Consider the following 20,709-nt stretch of genomic DNA (forward strand, 5'->3'; position numbering starts at 1 on the left):
ACCCAATGTGCACCTTCAATATTATATACCCTTTTAGGGATAGATTTCAAATAGCTCTGATATAGCAGAAACCACTAAATTATGAAATTGCTAAATTGGGAATTGTACTTCAACCCAGAACAAAAAATGTGCTTTGACGGACACTAAATATCTTGCCCAGCAACAACAGTACAGCGGTAACGAGAGATTTAGAGGGATTTAAATTTGAGGCCTAGTATTTAGGCGCTGGGTGACAGGTATGGGTTTAGTGACAGAATTAGACTTGGAAATGCACAGAAGCGTGTGTGTGAAGTTATTCTGAATGACCCAATGTGCACCTTCAATATTATATACCCTTTTAGGGATAGATTTCAAATAGCTCTGATATAGCAGAAACCACTAAATTATGAAATTGCTAAATTGGGAATTGTACTTCAACCCAGAACAAAAAATGTGCTTTGACGGACACTAAATATCTTGCCCAGCAACAACAGTACAGCGGTAACGAGAGATTTAGAGGGATTTAAATTTGAGGCCTAGTATTTAGGCGCTGGGTGACAGGTATGGGTTTAGTGACAGAATTAGACTTGGAAATACACAGTAGCGGGTGTGTGTGAAGTTATTCTGAATGACCCAATGTGCACCTTCAATATTATATACCCTTTTAGGGATAGATTTCAAATAGCTCTGATATAGCAGGAACCACTAAATTATGAAATTGCTAAATTGGGAATTGTACTTCAACCCAGAACAAAAAATGTGCTTTGACGGACACTAAATATCTTGCCCAGCAACAACAGTACAGCGGTAACGAGAGATTTAGCGGGATATAAATTTGAGGCCTAGTATTTAGGCGCTGGGTCACCGGTATGGATTTAGTGACAGAATTAGACTTGGAAATGCACAGAAGCGTGTGTGTGAAGTTATTCTGAATGACCCTATGTGCACCTTCAATATTATATACCCTTTTAGGGATAGATTTCAAATAGCTCTGATATAGCAGAAACCACTAAATTATGAAATTGCTAAATTGGGAATTGTACTTCAACCCAGAACAAAAAATGTGCTTTGACGGACACTAAATATCTTGCCCAGCAACAACAGTACAGCGGTGGGTAACGAGAGATTTAGAGGGATTTAAATTTGAGGCCTAGTATTTAGGCGCTGGGTCACCGGTATGGATTTAGTGACAGAATTAGACTTGGAAATGCACAGAAGCGTGTGTGTGAAGTTATTCTGAATGACCCTATGTGCACCTTCAATATTATATACCCTTTTAGGGATAGATTTCAAATAGCTCTGATATAGCAGAAACCACTAAATTATGAAATTGCTAAATTGGGAATTGTACTTCAACCCAGAACAAAAAATGTGCTTTGACGGACACTAAATATCTTGCCCAGCAACAACAGTACAGCGGTGGGTAACGAGAGATTTAGAGGGATTTAAATTTGAGGCCTAGTATTTAGGCGCTGGGTCACCGGTATGGATTTAGTGACAGAATTAGACTTGGAAATGCACAGAAGCGTGTGTGTGAAGTTATTCTGAATGACCCAATGTGCACCTTCAATATTATATACCCTTTTAGGGATAGATTTCAAATAGCTCTGATATAGCAGAAACCACTAAATTATGAAATTGCTAAATTGGGAATTGTACTTCAACCCAGAACAAAAAATGTGCTTTGACGGACACTAAATATCTTGCCCAGCAACAACAGTACAGCGGTAACGAGAGATTTAGAGGGATTTAAATTTGAGGCCTAGTATTTAGGCGCTGGGTGACAGGTATGGGTTTAGTGACAGAATTAGACTTGGAAATACACAGTAGCGGGTGTGTGTGAAGTTATTCTGAATGACCCAATGTGCACCTTCAATATTATATACCCTTTTAGGGATAGATTCCAAATAGCTCTGATATAGCAGGAACCACTAAATTATGAAATTGCTAAATTGGGAATTGTACTTCAACCCAGAACAAAAAATGTGCTTTGACGGACACTAAATATCTTGCCCAGCAACAACAGTACAGCGGTAACGAGAGATTTAGAGGGATTTAAATTTGAGGCCTAGTATTTAGGCGCTGGGTGACAGGTATGGGTTTAGTGACAGAATTAGACTTGGAAATACACAGTAGCGGGTGTGTGTGAAGTTATTCTGAATGACCCAATGTGCACCTTCAATATTATATACCCTTTTTGGGATAGATTTCAAATAGCTCTGATATAGCAGGAACCACTAAATTATGAAATTGCTAAATTGGGAATTGTATTTCAACCCAGAACAAGAAATGTGCTTGAACGGACACTAAATAACTCGCCCAGCTACAGCACTAGGGACAGATTTAGCTGGATATAAATTTGAGGCCTAGTATTTAGGCGCTGGGTGACCGGTATGGATTTAGTGACAGAATTAGACTGGGATATGGCCAAAAAATAAACAGACTATTGCTGGTTAAATGCACTTGGTGTGACAGCTTCACCCTGATGTAGGCTTTAGCCAAAAAACAACCACACCATTGAGGGTTAAATGCACTTGGTGACAGGCGCAGCTTGCCCCTGATTTTGTATATGGCCAAAAAATGAACAGACTATTGCTGGTTAAATGCACTTGGTGTGACAGCTTCACCCTGATGTAGGCTTTAGCCAAAAAACAACCACACCATTGAGGGTTAAATGCACTTGGTGACAGGCGCAGCTTGCCCCTGATTTTGTATATGGCCAAAAAATGAACAGACTATTGCTGGTTAAATGCACTTGGTGTCACAGCTTCACCCTGATGTAGGCTTTAGCCAAAAAACAACCACACCATTGAGGGTTAAATGCACTTGGTGACAGGCGCAGCTTGCCCCTGATTTTGTATATGGCCAAAAAATGAACAGACTATTGCTGGTTAAATGCACTTGGTGTGACAGCTTCACCCTGATGTAGGCTTTAGCCAAAAAACAACCACACCATTGAGGGTTAAATGCACTTGGTCGCAGCTTGTGCTGGCGCACCACAAGACACAAAATGGCCGCCGATCACCCCAGAAAAATGAGACTGACAAACGGTCTGTGCAGCCTAAAAACAGTGAGCAATTGAGGATCAGCAGCTCAATGATCCACAGCTGCAGATCGATCAGTTAATCAAGTCCTTTGGAGGAGTTAATCTGCCTAATCTCGCCCTACTGTCGCAGCCGCAACCTCTCCCTACGCTAATCAGAGCAGAGTGACGGGCGGCGCTATGTGACTCCAGCTTAAATAGAGGCTGGGTCACATGGTGCTCTGGCCAATCACAGCCATGCCAATAGTAGGCATGGCTGTGATGGCCTCTTGGGGCAAGTAGTATGACGCTTGTTGATTGGCTGCTTTGCAGCCTTTCAAAAAGCGCCAAGAAAGCGTCACAAAAGCGCCAAGAAAGCGACGAACACCGAACCCGAACCCGGACTTTTACGAAAATGTCCGGGTTCGGGTCCGTGTCACGGACACCCCAAAATTCGGTACGAACCCGAACTATACAGTTCGAGTTCGCTCATCCCTACTGTTGATCTCTCCTCCCATATTTCATTGTAAGACAGCCCAGTGTCCTTAGTCACTGACTCTGCTTCATGAAATCCCATGCCAACTCACTTCAATGCTGGGCCCAGGCATGGACCGTACACTGCCCACTATGGGCAGCTGCTTCAGTGAACTTACTACACATGCCTTGGCCCAGCAGTAAAGCGAGCTGGCGCGGGATTTCAGGGAGCCTCGCCTCTCCATAACTTCGGCGCATCCAGCGTCAGTTCTAAATGTAAGACCGATTCCTTGTTTTCTTACATTGAGACCTTTTTCTACACCTAAGGGTACTTTTACACTAGCGTTTTTATTTTCCGGCATAGAGTTCCGTCCTAGAGGCTCAATACCGGAAAAGAACTGATCAGTTTTATCCTAATGCATTCTGAATGGAGAGCAATCCGTTCAGGATGCATCAGGATGTCTTCAGTTCAGTCTTTTTGACTGTTCAGGACAGAAATAATACCGCAGCATGCTACGGTTTTATCTCTGGCCAAAAAAAACGTAACACTTTCTTGAATACAATAGGAATGTATTAGTGCCGGATCCGGCATTTAAAATACCGCAATGCCGAATCTGTCCTTCCGGTCTGCGCATGCGCAGACCGGTAAAAAATTGTAAAAAAAATATATATAGGATCTGTTTCTCCGGATGACAAACAGAGAGACGGATCCGTTCTTGCAATGCATTTGTAAGACAGATCCGTATCCGTCTATAAATGCTGTCCGTTTGCATGCAGATTCCGGCAACGGAACTGCTTGCCTGATCACTCTGCCGTAAGTGTGAAAGTACCCTAAAACAGGCGTAGAAAATAATGAATGAGACGGGCCTACCGGCCCTTCCCCCCTCGCGCCGCGCCCACAATTTTATACCTAGCGTGAGGCGGGGAAAAGTCGCAGTTAAAGGCACGATGGCGTCGCCATCTGCGTCTGAAATATGCCTAATTTAGGAGTATTTTAGAATAGTTAATGACCCCCTTCGTTTTTTCAGCATCAGATACACAGAAAGCTGAAAGAACGGTATTATCTGTTAAATGTTTATATCACCTTCAGGGCTATGGTGAAAGTTTAATACGTGTAAAGTAGGGGACAAACTCCCTTTAAGTGAAGCTATAATCTGTGCACCCCAGTAATCCACAATAAACAATAGTTACAGCATGAAGACAGGATTGGCCTCGTCATTGAATCTAATTGCACTCAAACCACCCTCACACTCCTGTTCTTACCATTGTTAGCAAGCTTACTAGAAGTCATATGTCCGTCAAGTTGAACCTGTTAGCAATGGTCTATATTTTTATGCCACATATGTACATAAGGAAACACAGTAATGTATAAACTGCATGGCACAGTCTGGAGACCTGGATACATCCTCACTAGGAAGGACATTAGTAAAGCTGTCCTAGATTATTCTCAGTAGATCCCACCACTTTCTCTGATCACAATTTCCTCTCATGAGGACCAGTAGAGGACAATCCCATCTGATAATCTATGTGTTCTTATTGATGCAATGATCACTGTAGTGATGAAAGCAGAAAAGATTACTTAGACTCCTACAGTTTAAGTAGGCAGTGGAGAGCTGCTATAAGGAGTCCTTGCTCTGGAGGACCCGACACATTCACACAATACACATACATTTTAATTGGAACCATGTAATTCTTTATTTCTTCTGTGGTGGCACTGTAGGAGAATTGAACACTTTTTTTGCAGGCAATAAATGGAGGTCCCAGCAGCAGGACAACCCTTTATCAGCTTTTTTTTTTTTTTAGGGACCCTTGTAACAAACAGAGATAGGCAAAAGTAGAATGTAATGCTGATGTCACCATTTATTCAGAACTAAAGTTAATGATGTTGAAAATATTGAAATACCCCAGAGATTACAGACTGGTAGTCATTGACAATGTACAACAGCTTGTAATCTGCTAATGGGACTGTGACTAAAGTAAATCTGTAGTGTTAGGTACATTTAATATAAAGCATGGTTAGACTGGCCCATCAGTATTGTCTATTGGCACTGACACGATTTGGAGCCAGTCCATTGCCACTAGGGTTTATTTCTTTTGAGTTGATGTCAAAATTACTGATTTGACCATATTGATGACATATCCTTCATGGACAGGCACAGGTTCTGTATATCTTGATGGTGGGTTTCCGAAATAATTTCCTCTGGTATACCCCAGATACCCCAGTCTCACATTAGTGTATAGGTTGATGGTGGACCCCAGGATCATTTCTTAAGGTAAGACCTAGGAACCCCAGTCTGATGCTGGTGTAAAGTGCATAGGTTGATGATGGACCATCAAGATCATTTCCTCTAGTACAACCTGGATACCCTAGTATGACACTACTGTATAGTTTGATGATGGACAACACGATAACTTCCTTTGGTAAACCTGAGGAACCCTAGTCTGATGCTGGTGTAAAGTGTAAAGGGTGATGGTGGCCCCCAGGAGAATTTCTTCTAGTAAACCCTAGGAATCCCAGTCTGATGATGATGTAAAGTGTAAAGGTTGATGGTGATCCCCCAGGGTAATTTACTCAGATAGACCCTAGGAACCCCAGTCTGATGCTGGTATAAAGTGTATAGGTTGATGATGGACCACCAAGATCATTTCCTTTGGTACACCCTAGATACCCTAGTCTGACACTACTGTATAGGTTAATGGTGGACAGTAGGATAATTTCTTCTAGTATACCCTAGGAACCCCAGTCTGATGCTGGTACAAAGTGTATAGGTTGTTGGTGATCCACCAGGACTATTTCCTCTAGTACGTCCTAGATACCCCATTCTGATGCTGGTGTAAAGTGTAAAGGTTGATGGTGGCCCCCAGGATCATTTCTTCTAGTAAACCCTAGATACCCCATTCTGTTGCTGGTATAAAGTAAAGAGTTTATTAGTAGTATCAGTAAATGGGAATGCTCTTATAAAACCGGTCTATTATATGCAGAAACAGGTTCTAGTGGTTAGATATACTGTGAGTAATAAAGTGAATTCCGTACACACCCAAGAAGCTTGAAACACACATTAACAAGTGGTGCTACCCATGACATTTTGCAATAAACTCAGACAAATAATGATTAACTAAGATGATTATGATTATATGTCATATTAGAAAACACTTCTTGTAATCTACACATAATCTGTATAATCTGTTGAAATACTCTGCAAATACAGACCTCTTAGATATAACTGGAAGGGTTGTATGAGATTAAAAAAGACAGGTTTGTCTCTTCAAAAGATTGTGCTTGTTCAGGCTAATGGGGCCTTGGACAAAGGTGGTGCTGTTTCTTAAAGAGACAAACTTTTTTTTTACATTCATACAACCCCTTAAACGCGTCTTTTTCAGAATTGAATGAACTTACGGTATGCTTCACCCAGTCAATGTATTTTGAAAAGTATCCTATAGCTTGATGGAGCAGACACTTGGTCTCCTATAGAAATAACCAGAAATATTACTTTATAGTAAAACAGATAACAACAGCCACTACAACATTAGTGAGTTAACGTATTATCCTGACAGTGTAACTTGATACCAACTTTAAGCTTTAGAAGCTATGCTCATTGTTAAACGGCGGGGCATCCACTTGACTACTACCACTCAGAATAATCTCTGTTCAAGTGACAGCTGACCCAAAAGAGTCAAGAGACGCTGGTGAGGAACACTGAGGATCAGGCAAAACTGTAGTCAGTGGCAGGTCAAGGTCAGGGCAGGCAGAGTACAAGCAATCCGATAAACAGTCCGCAGTCAGCTCGAGGTCAGTACAGAGATCAGGAGAAGTCAGGACAGACAGCAAAGGGTCAAAATCCAGGAAACATAGACAAATGATTGTAAACAGCACACCTTTGCAGGAACTAGCAAACTGGAACCTGTTGCTCAGGCACCCTCCCACAGGGGAAGGTGCCTTAAGTAACTCTGTCAGGCCACATTCTGGGGAATATTTGGCTGTGCATGCGATGGTCCTTTAAAAGCCAGGCGGAGTGTGCCCCCTACAGGCACTGAGAGACACTTCCAACAAGAAAGAGGCTGCAGACTACAATAATGAGCAGCTAAAAGGCCGAGCCCAATAAGAAGGAGGGAAGCAGGTGAGCAGAGCATCAACCATGCTGGAGAGCGGAGCGGTAGCAGGCAAAGGTCACTACCATAACAGACTTACATTCTTCAGCTGACCAATTGTTCCCTGAATCAACGGTCCTTTGAGTGTGTAGATATTTTGCACTGTACGTTGTATCCCAACCTTAAAGAGCAAAAATGTGTTGTTGTATTAGGTCACAAATACAGTATATCTATTATGAGAGTGCTGGGTGTCATTACCTGTGGTGTCTTCAGCAGGGCCAAGGGTGGACATACTCTGTAACCTATGTAGTTGAACATGGTCTGTGCAAGTAAGGGGCTGACTTTTACCTAAACATAATAATGCTTCCTACTACCAAGGGAAAATTATAGCAGGTGGAAAGCAAGGGGCCTATAAAATGTTCTTGCACAGGGGCCCTCTGCTATTGGGGAACCCCTACTCCATTTCTCCTTTAGACCATGTGGACAGTCTGTATAGTCAATGATTTGTGGTCTATACTCACTTGAAGTTTAGGAGCCAACACAGCCAAAGTTTGGACACTGCTGTTCAACTTCCCCTGAAAAAAATAATCAGAGAGCATTTTTGCAATATACATTTGAAATTTTTATGTGGCTGCCATGCCATGGATACTAAATCCCATAAAGACTATTACTATGCAATGAATAGGACATTTTAAAATAAAGGGATTACCCAGAAATTGATAATGATGACCTATCCTCAGGATAGGCCATCGTTATCACATTGTCAGGGGTACGAGGTCCGGCACCTCCCCAATCTGCTGTTTCAGGGAGCTGCGGCTCTCGTACATTGTATAGTGCCTGTGATTGGTATTGCAGCTCAGCTCCAATGTGTCGGACCCCTGCCGATTTGATATCGATGACCCATCCACAGGATAGACCCTTTAAGTATTATTGCAACATACATGCAATAAAATATTGCTAGGTTATGTAGATATATTTTCCTCTCTGGTAGCTTCCCATTCTTCTGGTCCACTTTCTCCTGCATTTAGTGGTGGACTAACCTGCTCATTAGCTTCCTTCTCCTTTTAGTCATATGTCCCCTACTTCTAGAAATATATGTTTATATCTCTCTCTCTCTCTACAGTGGAGAAGACAATTGGAGGGGTAAGGGCATCACGCAGTAAGTGCTATTTATTAGTGGAATTGCTGGAGCTGTGTGTGAGGGACTATTTTCCACTAATGGGTAAACAAGAGCAGACTGCAGTGCACTCCTGGGAGATGCAGGTGCTTGACGGGGACAAACTGATGGCCACCCACAGAAGGTAAAAAAAACAAAGCTGCAGAGAGGTGAGTAAAAAGAAAGTAAAAAAAAAAAGATGAAAATTACACTGGAGAACTGTTCCCTTTAAGCTGTGTTCTCTAGAATTGAAAGAGTTAAAAATTCCAAACTCTGAAGCAGGAACAGCTTTTATTGGGCGCGTTAATACTGGTTAGTATGCTGAATTAACCCTCTCCTTTCCAGAGACCACAGCTTGGAGGGAACGCTGCACTGAAGAGCAGTGGTTTTTGCACTGATACAGTTAAAATAATAGTATGCATTATTCCATATATATATATATATATATATATATATATTATTATTATTATTTTTTTGAGATAACCCGTTTTTTAACTTTCAGTAGAAGTTGTTGTACCTCTCCTTTCTGGTTCCTTGGCTCTGTTCAGCGGTCTTCTGGTAAACTCGATAGATAGATTCACGTGTGTCGCTCTAGTCAATGACTGGCCTCAATAGTAACATGTTCCTAAGAGGCACATGACCAAGCAGTAATGTGCCACTTAAGGACAGGTCACTGCTGAGGCCAGTCATTGGCTGCAGCGGTGCTTGTGACCCTATCCATCCAGTTTACAGGCCATCTACCAGAAGACCGCTTAATGAAGCCAAGGAGCTGGAACGGAGAAGGGGGAGCAAGAGTGTATGATTTGTTTTCAACAGGTATAACAGCTGCTAGTGAAAATTAAAACAGCCCAAAAGCTGGTCAGTGTAGTCAATGTAGACTCCACTGTAGATGCTCAGTAAGACTCATATATGATACCATGCCAGGATAGCCACATTAGACATTAATAATATGTATTCTTGACTCATGCAGGATAGCAAATAAACTTATCTTGGGTATTACACTTCATACAGTTATCGGACAGTTCGGTCTATTCTGTCAGTAATATACTCTACACATACAAACAATATAAGCAAGTGATATGCCACCATGAGATCATTAACCGACTTCTATGTATTATAATCATTGCTAAGAATTAATTACACATGCTGAGTGAATAAGCAATAATGATATGTCTCTTGATTTAGACTATAATGTTAGACCATATGGTATTCAGATGACTGACCTAAGGGAAACAGTTGGAGAGGGGGTCTAGTAAACTAAAGCCTCCCCTCCATAGGATAAGCAATGACATATTGTGTCTCTTATATGATACATTTTTGGGGAGTAAGGGAACACGTGAGCGATATAGAAAAAGTAAAGGATGAACAGAATATTAATAACTTTAAAAAAAATACCAAACTACCAAAACTCTTAAAATTATGCCATAAAAGCAATTCCAAACTGTAGAAAGAAGATTGGATTGCTATTGTATCCCACTAGAAATGTAATTGTTTTATTGTAATGTAACAATAATGAGGATACATTTAAGTGGATATTATTTGATATTGATGATAAAATTCTAACTGCCTATAACCACCTCCAGGGGGAGCTCCTTACTTACAGATTTATATAGCTAGCAGAGCACTGAATTCAATGAGATCTGTATGAATCCAGATGCAGTGTTCACCTACTGGTGAAAAGAATTTCGTTATATAAGCAACTCTAAGAGTGAAACAGGTGATTTCAATCTCTATTACAGTATTTAGGCAGCAGCTGTTATACGGCTGCCGTAATATGGCCAAATTCTGCCCATGAAGTGATCCAGTAGATCACTTATGAAACCTAATTTGGTGCTAGAATGAATGCCTTGTGCTGTGCTTTGTATGTCATCCCAAAAGCTGTCTATAGGTGGCACATCTTAGTTATTGTGCACTACTTAGAAAGAGGAAGGCATGTCCATCCCCCTCTAAGGGAGGAGCTGTATTAGTTGAAATACATCATCCAGGGAGTCTGGCTCTGCTTGTTGTTAATGGCAGATGCCTCTGATTCTGGCTGAAGCTCATGTGAAGGAAAGAGGATTTTTCTCCAGGAAAACTAAATTCCTGTGGCGTGAGAAGCAACCAGGGCAACAAAAATTGTGCTAGGAGACTAGCCCTGAGAGAAAGCAGGAAAGATATCCACAGACTGTTTAGGATTGGTTGAGCGCATGAGCTGGTACAATGAAGATAACTTTGGACTGTATGTGGATGGTTCCTCTGGCACCTACCACATTTTTGAGAGACTAGTACACTTGTGGTCAATTTGGAAAGATTGGTTAGTCTATTAAGCCTCATGCACATGTCCGTGGAACACGGACCGTAAGATACCGGCCTGGATTCCTGCTGGATTCATTGGTTGCTATGACGCTGTGCATTTCGTGCCGCCGCTGCTGTACAGTAATACACTCGTACAGATAATACGAGTGTATTACTGTACAGCAGCGGGTGCACGGCGTCATAGCAACCAATGACGCCGTGCGCTCCTGCACTCAGCAGGAATCCAGGCCGGTATCTCACGGTCTGTGTTCCACGGACGTGTGCATGAGGCTTTAGAGTGAGACTTGGGGACTACTACTACCATTATTGCAGCTGCCTATACACAGCTGTTGGGAGAAGCAAACGTAAAATACCTCAGTAAAGGCATTGGGGGAGATTTACCAAAATGAGGACTGCAACTGTGAAGTGTGAGTACTACTACCCCCATTATAGCCACTCCACTCCTCCCATCCTCCTCTCCTCTCTGAGTCATTGACACAATGGCCGCATGAATTTGTGGGTTAACCATCAAAATTGTGTTTGATTTGGATGGATCATAAATAGAAGGAGCATATAAAGGAGAAGTCTTCTCCTCTTTCTGAATCCACTCTTGGCTGTTGCTTTAAAAACTGCATACAAAATCCAGTATACTTTATTATGAATAAGCACAAATGTATAACCTATTTAAATAACAGAATAGGTACAGTTTAACTCCTTACAAGCTAGGTGGAGGCTTCCACCTAGCAGTGAGCCCGGTGACATCACTGGCAGTAATGGGCGGGCTTTAGTGCTGCCCTAGCCTGTAAAACGTCTAGGGCAGCGCTAAAGCCCGCCCATCAGTGTCGGTGACTTCACTGCCAACACTGCTAGGTGGAAGGGTAAAAAAGGGCAACCCCCTTTAAGGATTCGCCTATAACTACTATAGAGCACTACAAATATCGCTGTTACCCCTCTGCTGACCACTAAAGATGTTAAAACCAGGAATACCATAGTTAACCCTGAAACCACCCTATGTAAATCATGTGACGTAGTACATGTATAAAGTTGGAAAAGTGAGGATATTGCAGAGCATTTTGTCATCACTTTTGTGGGCAACAACAAATTTGGACTCCATTTCATTTATAAAAGGAAATTGCTGCAGATCTTTTGTGATTTTTATTACAGTTACCTACCATGATGGACTCTTGATCTTGTTTGCTGGCATTTTGTATGTCTCTCAGAGCAGCTGCCTCTTTGTCAAGCTCACTTCTTATGGTCGCGTTACTCTGAATGAAGATAAAATCCAACACTGGTAATACAACCACTTTGCTTAATCCTGGCATAATTGCAAAACTCAATCCCCAACGATTAATGTTGGCATTGGAATCCTGATGAAATCAGCACAGCTGATAGCTGTCGGGTAAGCTTGAAGTCAAGAGGTTATACAGAGGACATCGAATGACAAGGTCACTAGACATGGTTTTAAAGGAACTGTACAATTGAAATCATCATCGGGGCAAGTCTGTAAATGCTAATCACAATCAGGCCCTGGTTACTGAGGAGGTTCGGTGAAGTACCAGTACTATAAACGGCACATGATAGGTGGGGGGACCTTGTTACAGATTTTGTATAGGGACTTTAAGCGGGTTATCTGGAAAATAATATTGATGACCTATTTTGAGGATAGATAATCAATATTAATTCCCGGGTAACCTCCGATCATAATTCATTTATTAAGAAGAAGGGGCTGGAGCAGAAAAGAAAATACACTTCAGTAAATGACATAGATATTAGGATCCACCATGGCATACTTGCCAACAGTTCTGATTTTGCTGGGAAAATCCAGTGAATCCAGCCGTGAAAGTGTCAGGGGTGAAGTTGCAGATAGCTGGAACTTATAAATAAACGACCGACTGGCTTGATCCCAAACTAAGGAGCAAATAGGTGAGCCCTATAAAACCCTAAGAGCTCTCCCTGACTGCTATGCACATGCAAGGGTCTCAATGGTAGACGATTGCATGCCCACATACCTAAGACTGTGTGACACCTGAAAACCCTATAATAGTGAGGGGACAAGACCACCGACCACGGACGGAGTCAGGGTCACCTAGAATCAAGCCAGCAAGGAAACACAATAAAGTAAAAGACTTATGTGAGCTAACAGCAGCAGCAGCCTCCAGCAGTGAACACTTCATCCAGGAAGTAGTATAAACCACAAAGTGAGGCAGTATGGGAGGGAATATAAAGGAAGACATTTAGTCTAAATAAGTGACACCTGGCAGAAGGAAAGGAGATGACAAAGTGAAACCAAAACAAAGAACATCATGCAAGAGGTAGAGAAGAACGTCTGCCAGACCTTCTCACAGAATTGGCGGTGACAGAAAGAGATTAGGATTAGGTAAGCCATGCTCCAAAGTGGGTGGTTTGTGGGTGTGGTCAAGGGATGGGGCCTACATTTCTCAAATTTACATTTTTAGATGTTGGCAAGTATTTCATAGTCAGGTAGAACATCAGTATTTTCCTAAAGCAAATAAAATTGCGTGCCTAAGATGTGCCTAAATTATTATGAGATGCAGCCTTCTACCAGAAAGTTATATCTATGCCAGTTAAGGGCTGGTGTAGATTCAAACTATAATTTACACCAGTTTCTGACAAAAATTATAGTGCATTTTCCAGGCCATTTGAGGCCATCTAATACCGCTAAGAAAAGTGGCAATTTTTTGAGAGGCTTATCCGAAAATTTGCTATATATATTTAAAAATAATCTTTCCAGCTTATTTTTTTATGAGAAGGAGCACTTCATATCAGTCAATCAGTGGTTTGCATAGGAGACGGAACTGCTTGAGACAGACCATTCTTGCGTAAAGAGAACAGCAATATCTAGGTAGCACCGCTCACCTTAAAGGGGTTGTCCAGTAGGAAGAAAATGATTTCCATTGTGTCTAAAATGTTAAATGATTGGACATACTAATATACTTTACTGTTCAAAGGTCCACTGATCTCCTGCTGTTATCTGGGGTTCTGCACTTCCACTTCTACCTTCTTCTCAACAGAGAAGAGCGCTTTCTCACCCTTCCTGTGTTAGTGACAAACCTGCAGAGGACTAACTGTCAGGTTTATTTCAATAGCTAAGCCAGCCCACCTAAGATACTGAAATGAACAAGTCAGACAAGCCCCTTCACATATAGCACTTGTCATGTGCCGAAACAAGAAACATAGAAACATAGAAACATAGAATGTGTCGGCAGATAAGAACCATTTGGCCCATCTAGTCTGCCCAATATATCTGAATCCTATGAATAGCCCCGGCCCTATCTTATATGAAGGATGGCCTTATGCCTATCCCATGCATGCTTAAACTCCTTCACTGTATTTGCAGCTACCACTTCTGCAGGAAGGCTATTCCATGCATCCACTACCCTCTCAGTAAAGTAATACTTCCTTATATTACCTTTAAACCTTTGCCCCTCTAATTTAAAACTGTGTCCTCTTGTGGTAGTTTTTCTTCTTTTAAATATGCTCTCCTCCTTTACCGAGTTGATTCCCTTTATGTATTTAAAAGTTTCTATCATATCCCCTCTGTCTCTTCTTTCTTCCAAGCTATACATATTAAGGTCTTTTAACCTTTCCTGGTAAGTTTTATCCTGCAATCCATGTACTAGTTTAGTAGCTCTTCTCTGAACTCTCTCTAGAGTATCTATATCCTTCTGGAGATATGGCCTCCAGTACTGCGCACAATACTCCAAGTGAGGTCTCACTAGTGATCTGTACAGCGGCATAAGCACTTCACTCTTTCTACTGCTTATACCTCTCCCTATACATCCAAGCATTCTGCTTGCATTTCGTGCTGCTTTATTACATTGTCTTCCCACCTTTAAGTCTTCTGAAATAATTACTCCTAAATCCCTTTCCTCAGATACTGAGGTCAGGACTGTGTCGAATATTCTATATTCTGCCCTTGGGTTTTTACGCCCCAGGTGCATTATCTTGCACTTATCCACATTAAATTTCAGTTGCCAGAGTTCTGACCATTCTTCTAGTTTTCCTAAGTCCTTTTCCATTTGGCGTTTCCCTCCAGGAACATCAACCCTGTTACATATCTTTGTGTCATCAGCAAAAAGACAAACCTTACCATCGAGGCCTTTTGCAATGTCACTTATGAAGATATTAAACAAAATTGGTCCCAGTACAGATCCCTGTGGAATCCCACTGGTAACATGACCTTGTTTTGAATGTTCTCCATTGACTACAACCCTCTTCTCTCCTGTGTTGAGACTTGGTTTAAAGTGGAGGTATTGAGACTGAGGCTGACAGCAGGAGATCAGATTTTGAACAATAAAGTTTATTAGTAAGTCCAGTAGTTTAACATATAAGACAATGGAAATATTTTTTTCCTGCTGGATAACCCCTTTAATGGAAAGTGATTTGAATCCTGGGCCAGTGGTAAGGGATGGGACAAGCTGTCTTGCTGTCCAAAGCAAGTGTTTAAATTTTTTTTTTAAGTGTTCACATTAGTTGGGTGTTACATGGAGAATGATTGTTTCTCTAACGTTTTAATGCATTGGATTTATTGTACCCAAAAAGTACTTCAATCAGTGATGTACAAAGAAATTGAACTGCCTATTGCTTTTGTTTTGTTTTTTAATCAGTAAACTTTGCCTCGTCCATATTGGCCCAAGGCAGGGGCGTAGCTAAAGGCTCATGGGCCCTGGTGCAAGAGTTAGACTTGGGCCCCCCTTCCCTCAGTGCTTTGTGTGTCTTCTTATGCAGCACAAGGGTCTTTGGGCCCCTCAGGCTCCTGGGCCCGGTAGCGACTGCTACCTCTGCACCCCCTATAGCTACGCCCCTGGCCCAAGGTGACCACCTACTACTCCTGGCCCTTCCAGTGAAAATAAACAAGTCAACTCTAAAATATATAGAAATACAGTATAATCATGATCTATGGTTTACCTGGGTAGAGGCAAGACTTTCCAGGAGTGGGATAAATTTGGCAACTTCAAGAATGAAAGAAGGTTCTTTTATCTAGTGGAAAATGTAAGAAAAAAGTTTTACCTATACAGTATCTACAGTACTCTTCCCCCTTAACAGTGACCTCCACAGCCCCCCACCCCTTAACACTGACCCCCCACAGTGCCCTGTCTTCTTAAAATGGGACCTTCACAGCAGCCTACCCCCTTAACTTTGACCTTCACAGCAGCCTGCCCCTTTAACAGTAAGTTCCACAGCACCCCAACCTCTTGACAGTGACCTCCACAGGAGCCCGCCCCCTTAACAGTGACCATAGGTTACAGTCCCCTTAACTGTTCTCCACCATTCCTGGCTCCCTTAACAAAGACCTCCACAGCGACTGCCCCTTTAACAGTGACTGCCACAGTACCACTCTCCCTTAATAGTGACCTCCACTGGACCCGGCTGTACTCCGTTCCCTTAAAATGCGACCTCCACAACACTCCATCCCCTTAACAGTGACCTCTACAACACCTTGCCTATTAACACTGACCTCCACAGTGGACCATCCCCTTAACTGTGACCTCCACTGTTCCTTGCCCTCTTAACAGAGACCTCCACAGTGCCCGCCCCTTTAAAATTGACCTCCACAGCATCCCACCCACTTAACAGGGACCTCCACAGCGGCCCGCTCCTTTAACAGTGACCTCCACAGCAGCTGCACCTCTATTAGTGACCTCCACAGTACCCCATCTCCTTAACAGTGATTTCCACAACATTCCACCCCCTTAACAGTGGACTCTACAGCAATCTGCCCCTTAACACTGACCTCCATAGTGGACCATCCCCTTACCTGTGACCTCCACAGCAGCCTGCCCCTAGGGTGGCTAGAGATCCGGTTTTAGGCCGGACAGTCCGGCTTTTAGAGTCCCTATTCTCCGCCTGGCGCAAGATGTCCTTTTGAACAGCTCACTCTCAGACAGTAGCACTGTGCTGTCTGACCATGAGCTGCAGGGAAAGTCACCCTCCCTCCCACCCCTGCAGCTGACAGAAGTTGATTTTTTCAATCCCTGTCAGCTGCAGAGTGGAAAGAGGCGTGGCCTAACTGGGTCGGGTCGTGGCTTAGCGGGACCTGGCGGCAGGGTTTTTAAGTCCGTCTTGTGAGGGTGGCCTGAATGGCTACCCTACCTGCCCCCTTAACTGTGACCTCCACAGCACTCCACTCCCTTAACAGTGTCATCCACAGATCCCTGGCCCTTTAAAGCTAACCTACAGCAGTGAAGAAAAATGGCTGGGTAGTTATGGAAACCTGGTGTAAAACTGTGTGAATGTTGAGACTAAGGGCCTGCAAGATTATATTGGCTGATAAGGGTCATGTGACCGTGTGTATGGCAGTTGGGATATGAGGAGAAAGACCTATAGGTTTCTATAGGCTAATGAATTATTATTATTATTTTATTTATTTTTTTATATCTCAGGAACTGTACGTGCTAGAGAGCTGAGACCCGGTCTAAAACCTTCCCGGATGTACCTGTGTGCCAAATTTTGTGATTGTAAATGCAACTGTGCGAATTCCTTTAGCGGACATATAAACAAACACATACACTCAGCTTATTACACTGCCTGTCCCAAAAAAAAGTTGCCACAAAAAAAAGCCTTTAGCTTTGATTACGGCACGCATTCGCTGTGGTATTTTTTCGATAAGCTTCTGCAATGTCACAAGATTTATTTCCATCCAGTGTTGCATTCATTTTTCACCAAGATCTTGCATTGATGATGGTAGAGTCTGACTGCTGCGCAAAGCCTTCTCCAGCACATCCCAAAGATTCTCAATGGGGTTAAGGTTTGGACTCTATGGTGGCCAATCCATGTGTGAAAATGATGTCTCATGCTCCCTGAACCACTCTTTCACAATTTGAGCCTGATAAATCCTGGCATTGTCATCTTGGAATATGCCCATGCCATCACTGAAGAAAAAAATCCATTGATGGAATAACCTGGTTATTCAGTATGTTCAGGTAGTCGCTGACCTCATTCTTGGAGCAGATCATAGCACTGCCCCCACAGGCTTGTACAGTAGGCACTAGGCATGATGGGTGCATCACTTCATCTGCCTCTCTTCTTACCCTGATGTGCCCATCTTTCTGGAACAGGGTAAATCTGGACTCATCAGACCACATGACCTTCTTCCATTGCTCCAGAGTCCAATCTTTATGCTCCCTAGAAAACTGAAGCCTTTTTTTCTGGCTTGCCTCACTGATTTGTGATTTTCTTACGGCTACACAGCTGTTCAGTCCCAATCCCTTGAGTTCCCTTTGCATTGTGCGTGTGGAACTGCTCTTACTTTCACTATTAAACATAGCCCTGAGTTCTACTGTTGTTTTTCTTCGATTTGATTTCACCAAACGTTTAAGTGATCAGTGATCACAATCAATCATTCAGGATTTTTTTTCCCGCCACATTTCTTCCTCGAATACGATGGGTCTTCGCTATCCTTCCAGTTTTTAATAATGCGTTGGACAGTTCTTAACCCAATTTTTTTAGTTTCTGCAATCTCCTCAGGTGTTTTCTCTTCTTGATGCATGCCAATGATTTAACCCTTCTCTAACAGACTAACATATTTTCCACGACCACGAGATGTGTCTTTCGACATGGTCGTTTAAGAAATGAGAAGCAACTCATTGCACCAGTTGGGTTTAAATAACTTGTTGTCAGCTGAAAGATAATCGCCCATGCAGTAACTATCCAATAGGAGGCTCGTAACTATTTGCTTAGTTAAATCTAGGTGGCTACTTTTTTTGGGATAGGCATTGTATATTAGATATCTAGGGAAAGATCTACCACGACCATTCTCCTTGATGACATCACCAGAACCACTTTTCCCTTGGTTTGGGAGTTTGGCCATTGTTGCACTTGTTAAATTGGACAGAATGCACATTGACAGACATGAGGGGAGGTCTCCTCAGGCTTATAGTCTGAGGAGAAGACCAGGAGAAAAAAGCTGCAGCCTCATGAGATATAAGTCTGACACATTTTTTGTGAATGTACATTGACAGGTCTGGAGAAATACTAAATGGATTCTGGAGCAATGTGAAATTTTCATTTGTAAGATCTCAAATCCCAAAATATGCATAGCTAATATGCTTAATACCTGCAATGTATTCAGGCCCGGCGCTATAATAAGGCAGACCAAGCGGCTGCTTTAGGGCGAAGAGACAGGGGGGCGGAAAAATGAAACTTTATTTATTTTATATTTATTTTTTTATAAATCGCTTGCGCCGCCGGCCGCTCGGCCTCTGTGAGCAGTTACGCTGCCTCACAAACCCCGGGCCCGCCTCTAACCATCTGGGCCCACCCAGCCCGGCCTCCAACGATCCGGGCCTGGTGCTGCTTTCTTGCTGTGATCTCATGCCGTAAGACGGAATTGTGGGAGGCTGCGAGCGAGAGCAGTCTCACTCTCAGAGCAAGGTAAGTATTTTTTTATTTTATTTGCACACCGCTGCCTAGCTTTATAACTCACACAGGAGGGCACAGCACCTGGCATGGCACTATATGGCAGGCACCAGCAAACCCTTCACAGGGGCTCGGCCCCGGGGGCAAAAGTATATGGCACTGGCAAAAGGTAAACTAAGCAAAAAATGAAATAGATACAGAGGGGGAAAAAAAATTTAATATATACACAGGGGACAAATGATTATAGAATATATACAGAGGGGGCAAAATTGATATATACAGTGCCCCTGTATATATATCCATTTGCCCCCGCTGTATATATTCCATTTTGCCTCTGTGGGTTCTGGGGGGGGGCACCAAAATGTAGTTTGGCTTGTGTTGGCAAAGATCCTTGCACCGGCCCTGAATGTATTTCAGTAGTAAACGTTGGGGAACAACCATTTACATATAAAAATTACACAAACCATATGACTTAATTTTAATCATTAACTGCCAATTTGTACAAACGCTATAAATTTATAATCATTTTTGTGCTTTTAGATTGGGAGATTATTATTATGTTGAATTATATGATAATCTGTACATGTGAACAGACCTCCCGTTGCCTTAATCTTGAGCCACTCAAGCATTAGTTAAGATTTCGGTAGTCATACCTGTGCTACAATGCTAGTCAGAGGCACTTGGTTCAATCCACTGTTGTTATAGTCTTGCAGAACCAGCACTGCAATATTGGTGAGCATGTCTAGTCCAGGAACGTTCACATTGAAGTTGTCTATCTGCTTCTGTAGTTCTCCTGTGTACTAGAAGGAAGTTATAGGAAAGTAATAAGAGAGCAGATTTATTACTATACAGCTTTACTCGGGATTTAGAGTAAAGCTTCTATCATCCCACCATTACTGGTTAGATATTAATGCAGTTAGCTTGGGATGAGTCACTTCCTAAAGTGTATTATAACACAACACTAGGCTAAAGCGGATACTGAAATAATCTCAGTTATAATATAGAATTATATGTGGAACACAGTTTGTAGTATTATGTCATTTTCATGTTTTCACAACCTGTATTAGTCAAACATACCCTAGAGTTTTCCTTGAATCCCTTAGAACACAATGTTGAAATGTAGTCTTATATGGTATTCATGTGCTCTATATACAGATACAAGATCTATTTCTCTTGTGTTGCCGCACTCCCTCACTCCCTCAGCATAGTACCACGAATGAATCACACCGGCATGGGTTTCTTACCTGAGAAATGTTCAAGATGCTATCCAAGTCAATGGGATTAAGCTGAATAACATTCCATATTGGGGCACCATCCTTGCACTGTCTATAAACAC

General features: G+C 42.3%; 1 protein-coding gene across 2 annotated transcripts in view; it reads right to left on the reverse strand.

Moving 5' to 3' along the window:
• The window catches only part of PROM2 (prominin 2), a 96,125-nt gene that overhangs the window by 12,870 nt on the left and 62,546 nt on the right, over window positions 1-20,709 (reverse strand). For both annotated transcript variants that reach the window (XM_044279252.1, XM_044279253.1), the window contains exons 14-20: window positions 20,618-20,699; window positions 20,027-20,173; window positions 15,924-15,995; window positions 12,167-12,259; window positions 8,086-8,139; window positions 7,665-7,745; window positions 6,873-6,941 (exon numbers count right to left, since the gene is read on the reverse strand). In XM_044279252.1, coding sequence (XP_044135187.1) covers window positions 6,873-6,941; window positions 7,665-7,745; window positions 8,086-8,139; window positions 12,167-12,259; window positions 15,924-15,995; window positions 20,027-20,173; window positions 20,618-20,699 — 598 coding nt within the window. The remainder of the gene's footprint in view (window positions 1-6,872; window positions 6,942-7,664; window positions 7,746-8,085; window positions 8,140-12,166; window positions 12,260-15,923; window positions 15,996-20,026; window positions 20,174-20,617; window positions 20,700-20,709) is intronic.

This window comes from Bufo gargarizans, chromosome 2, assembly GCF_014858855.1.
Source record: "Bufo gargarizans isolate SCDJY-AF-19 chromosome 2, ASM1485885v1, whole genome shotgun sequence".
NCBI classification, from domain to species: domain Eukaryota; kingdom Metazoa; phylum Chordata; class Amphibia; order Anura; family Bufonidae; genus Bufo; species Bufo gargarizans.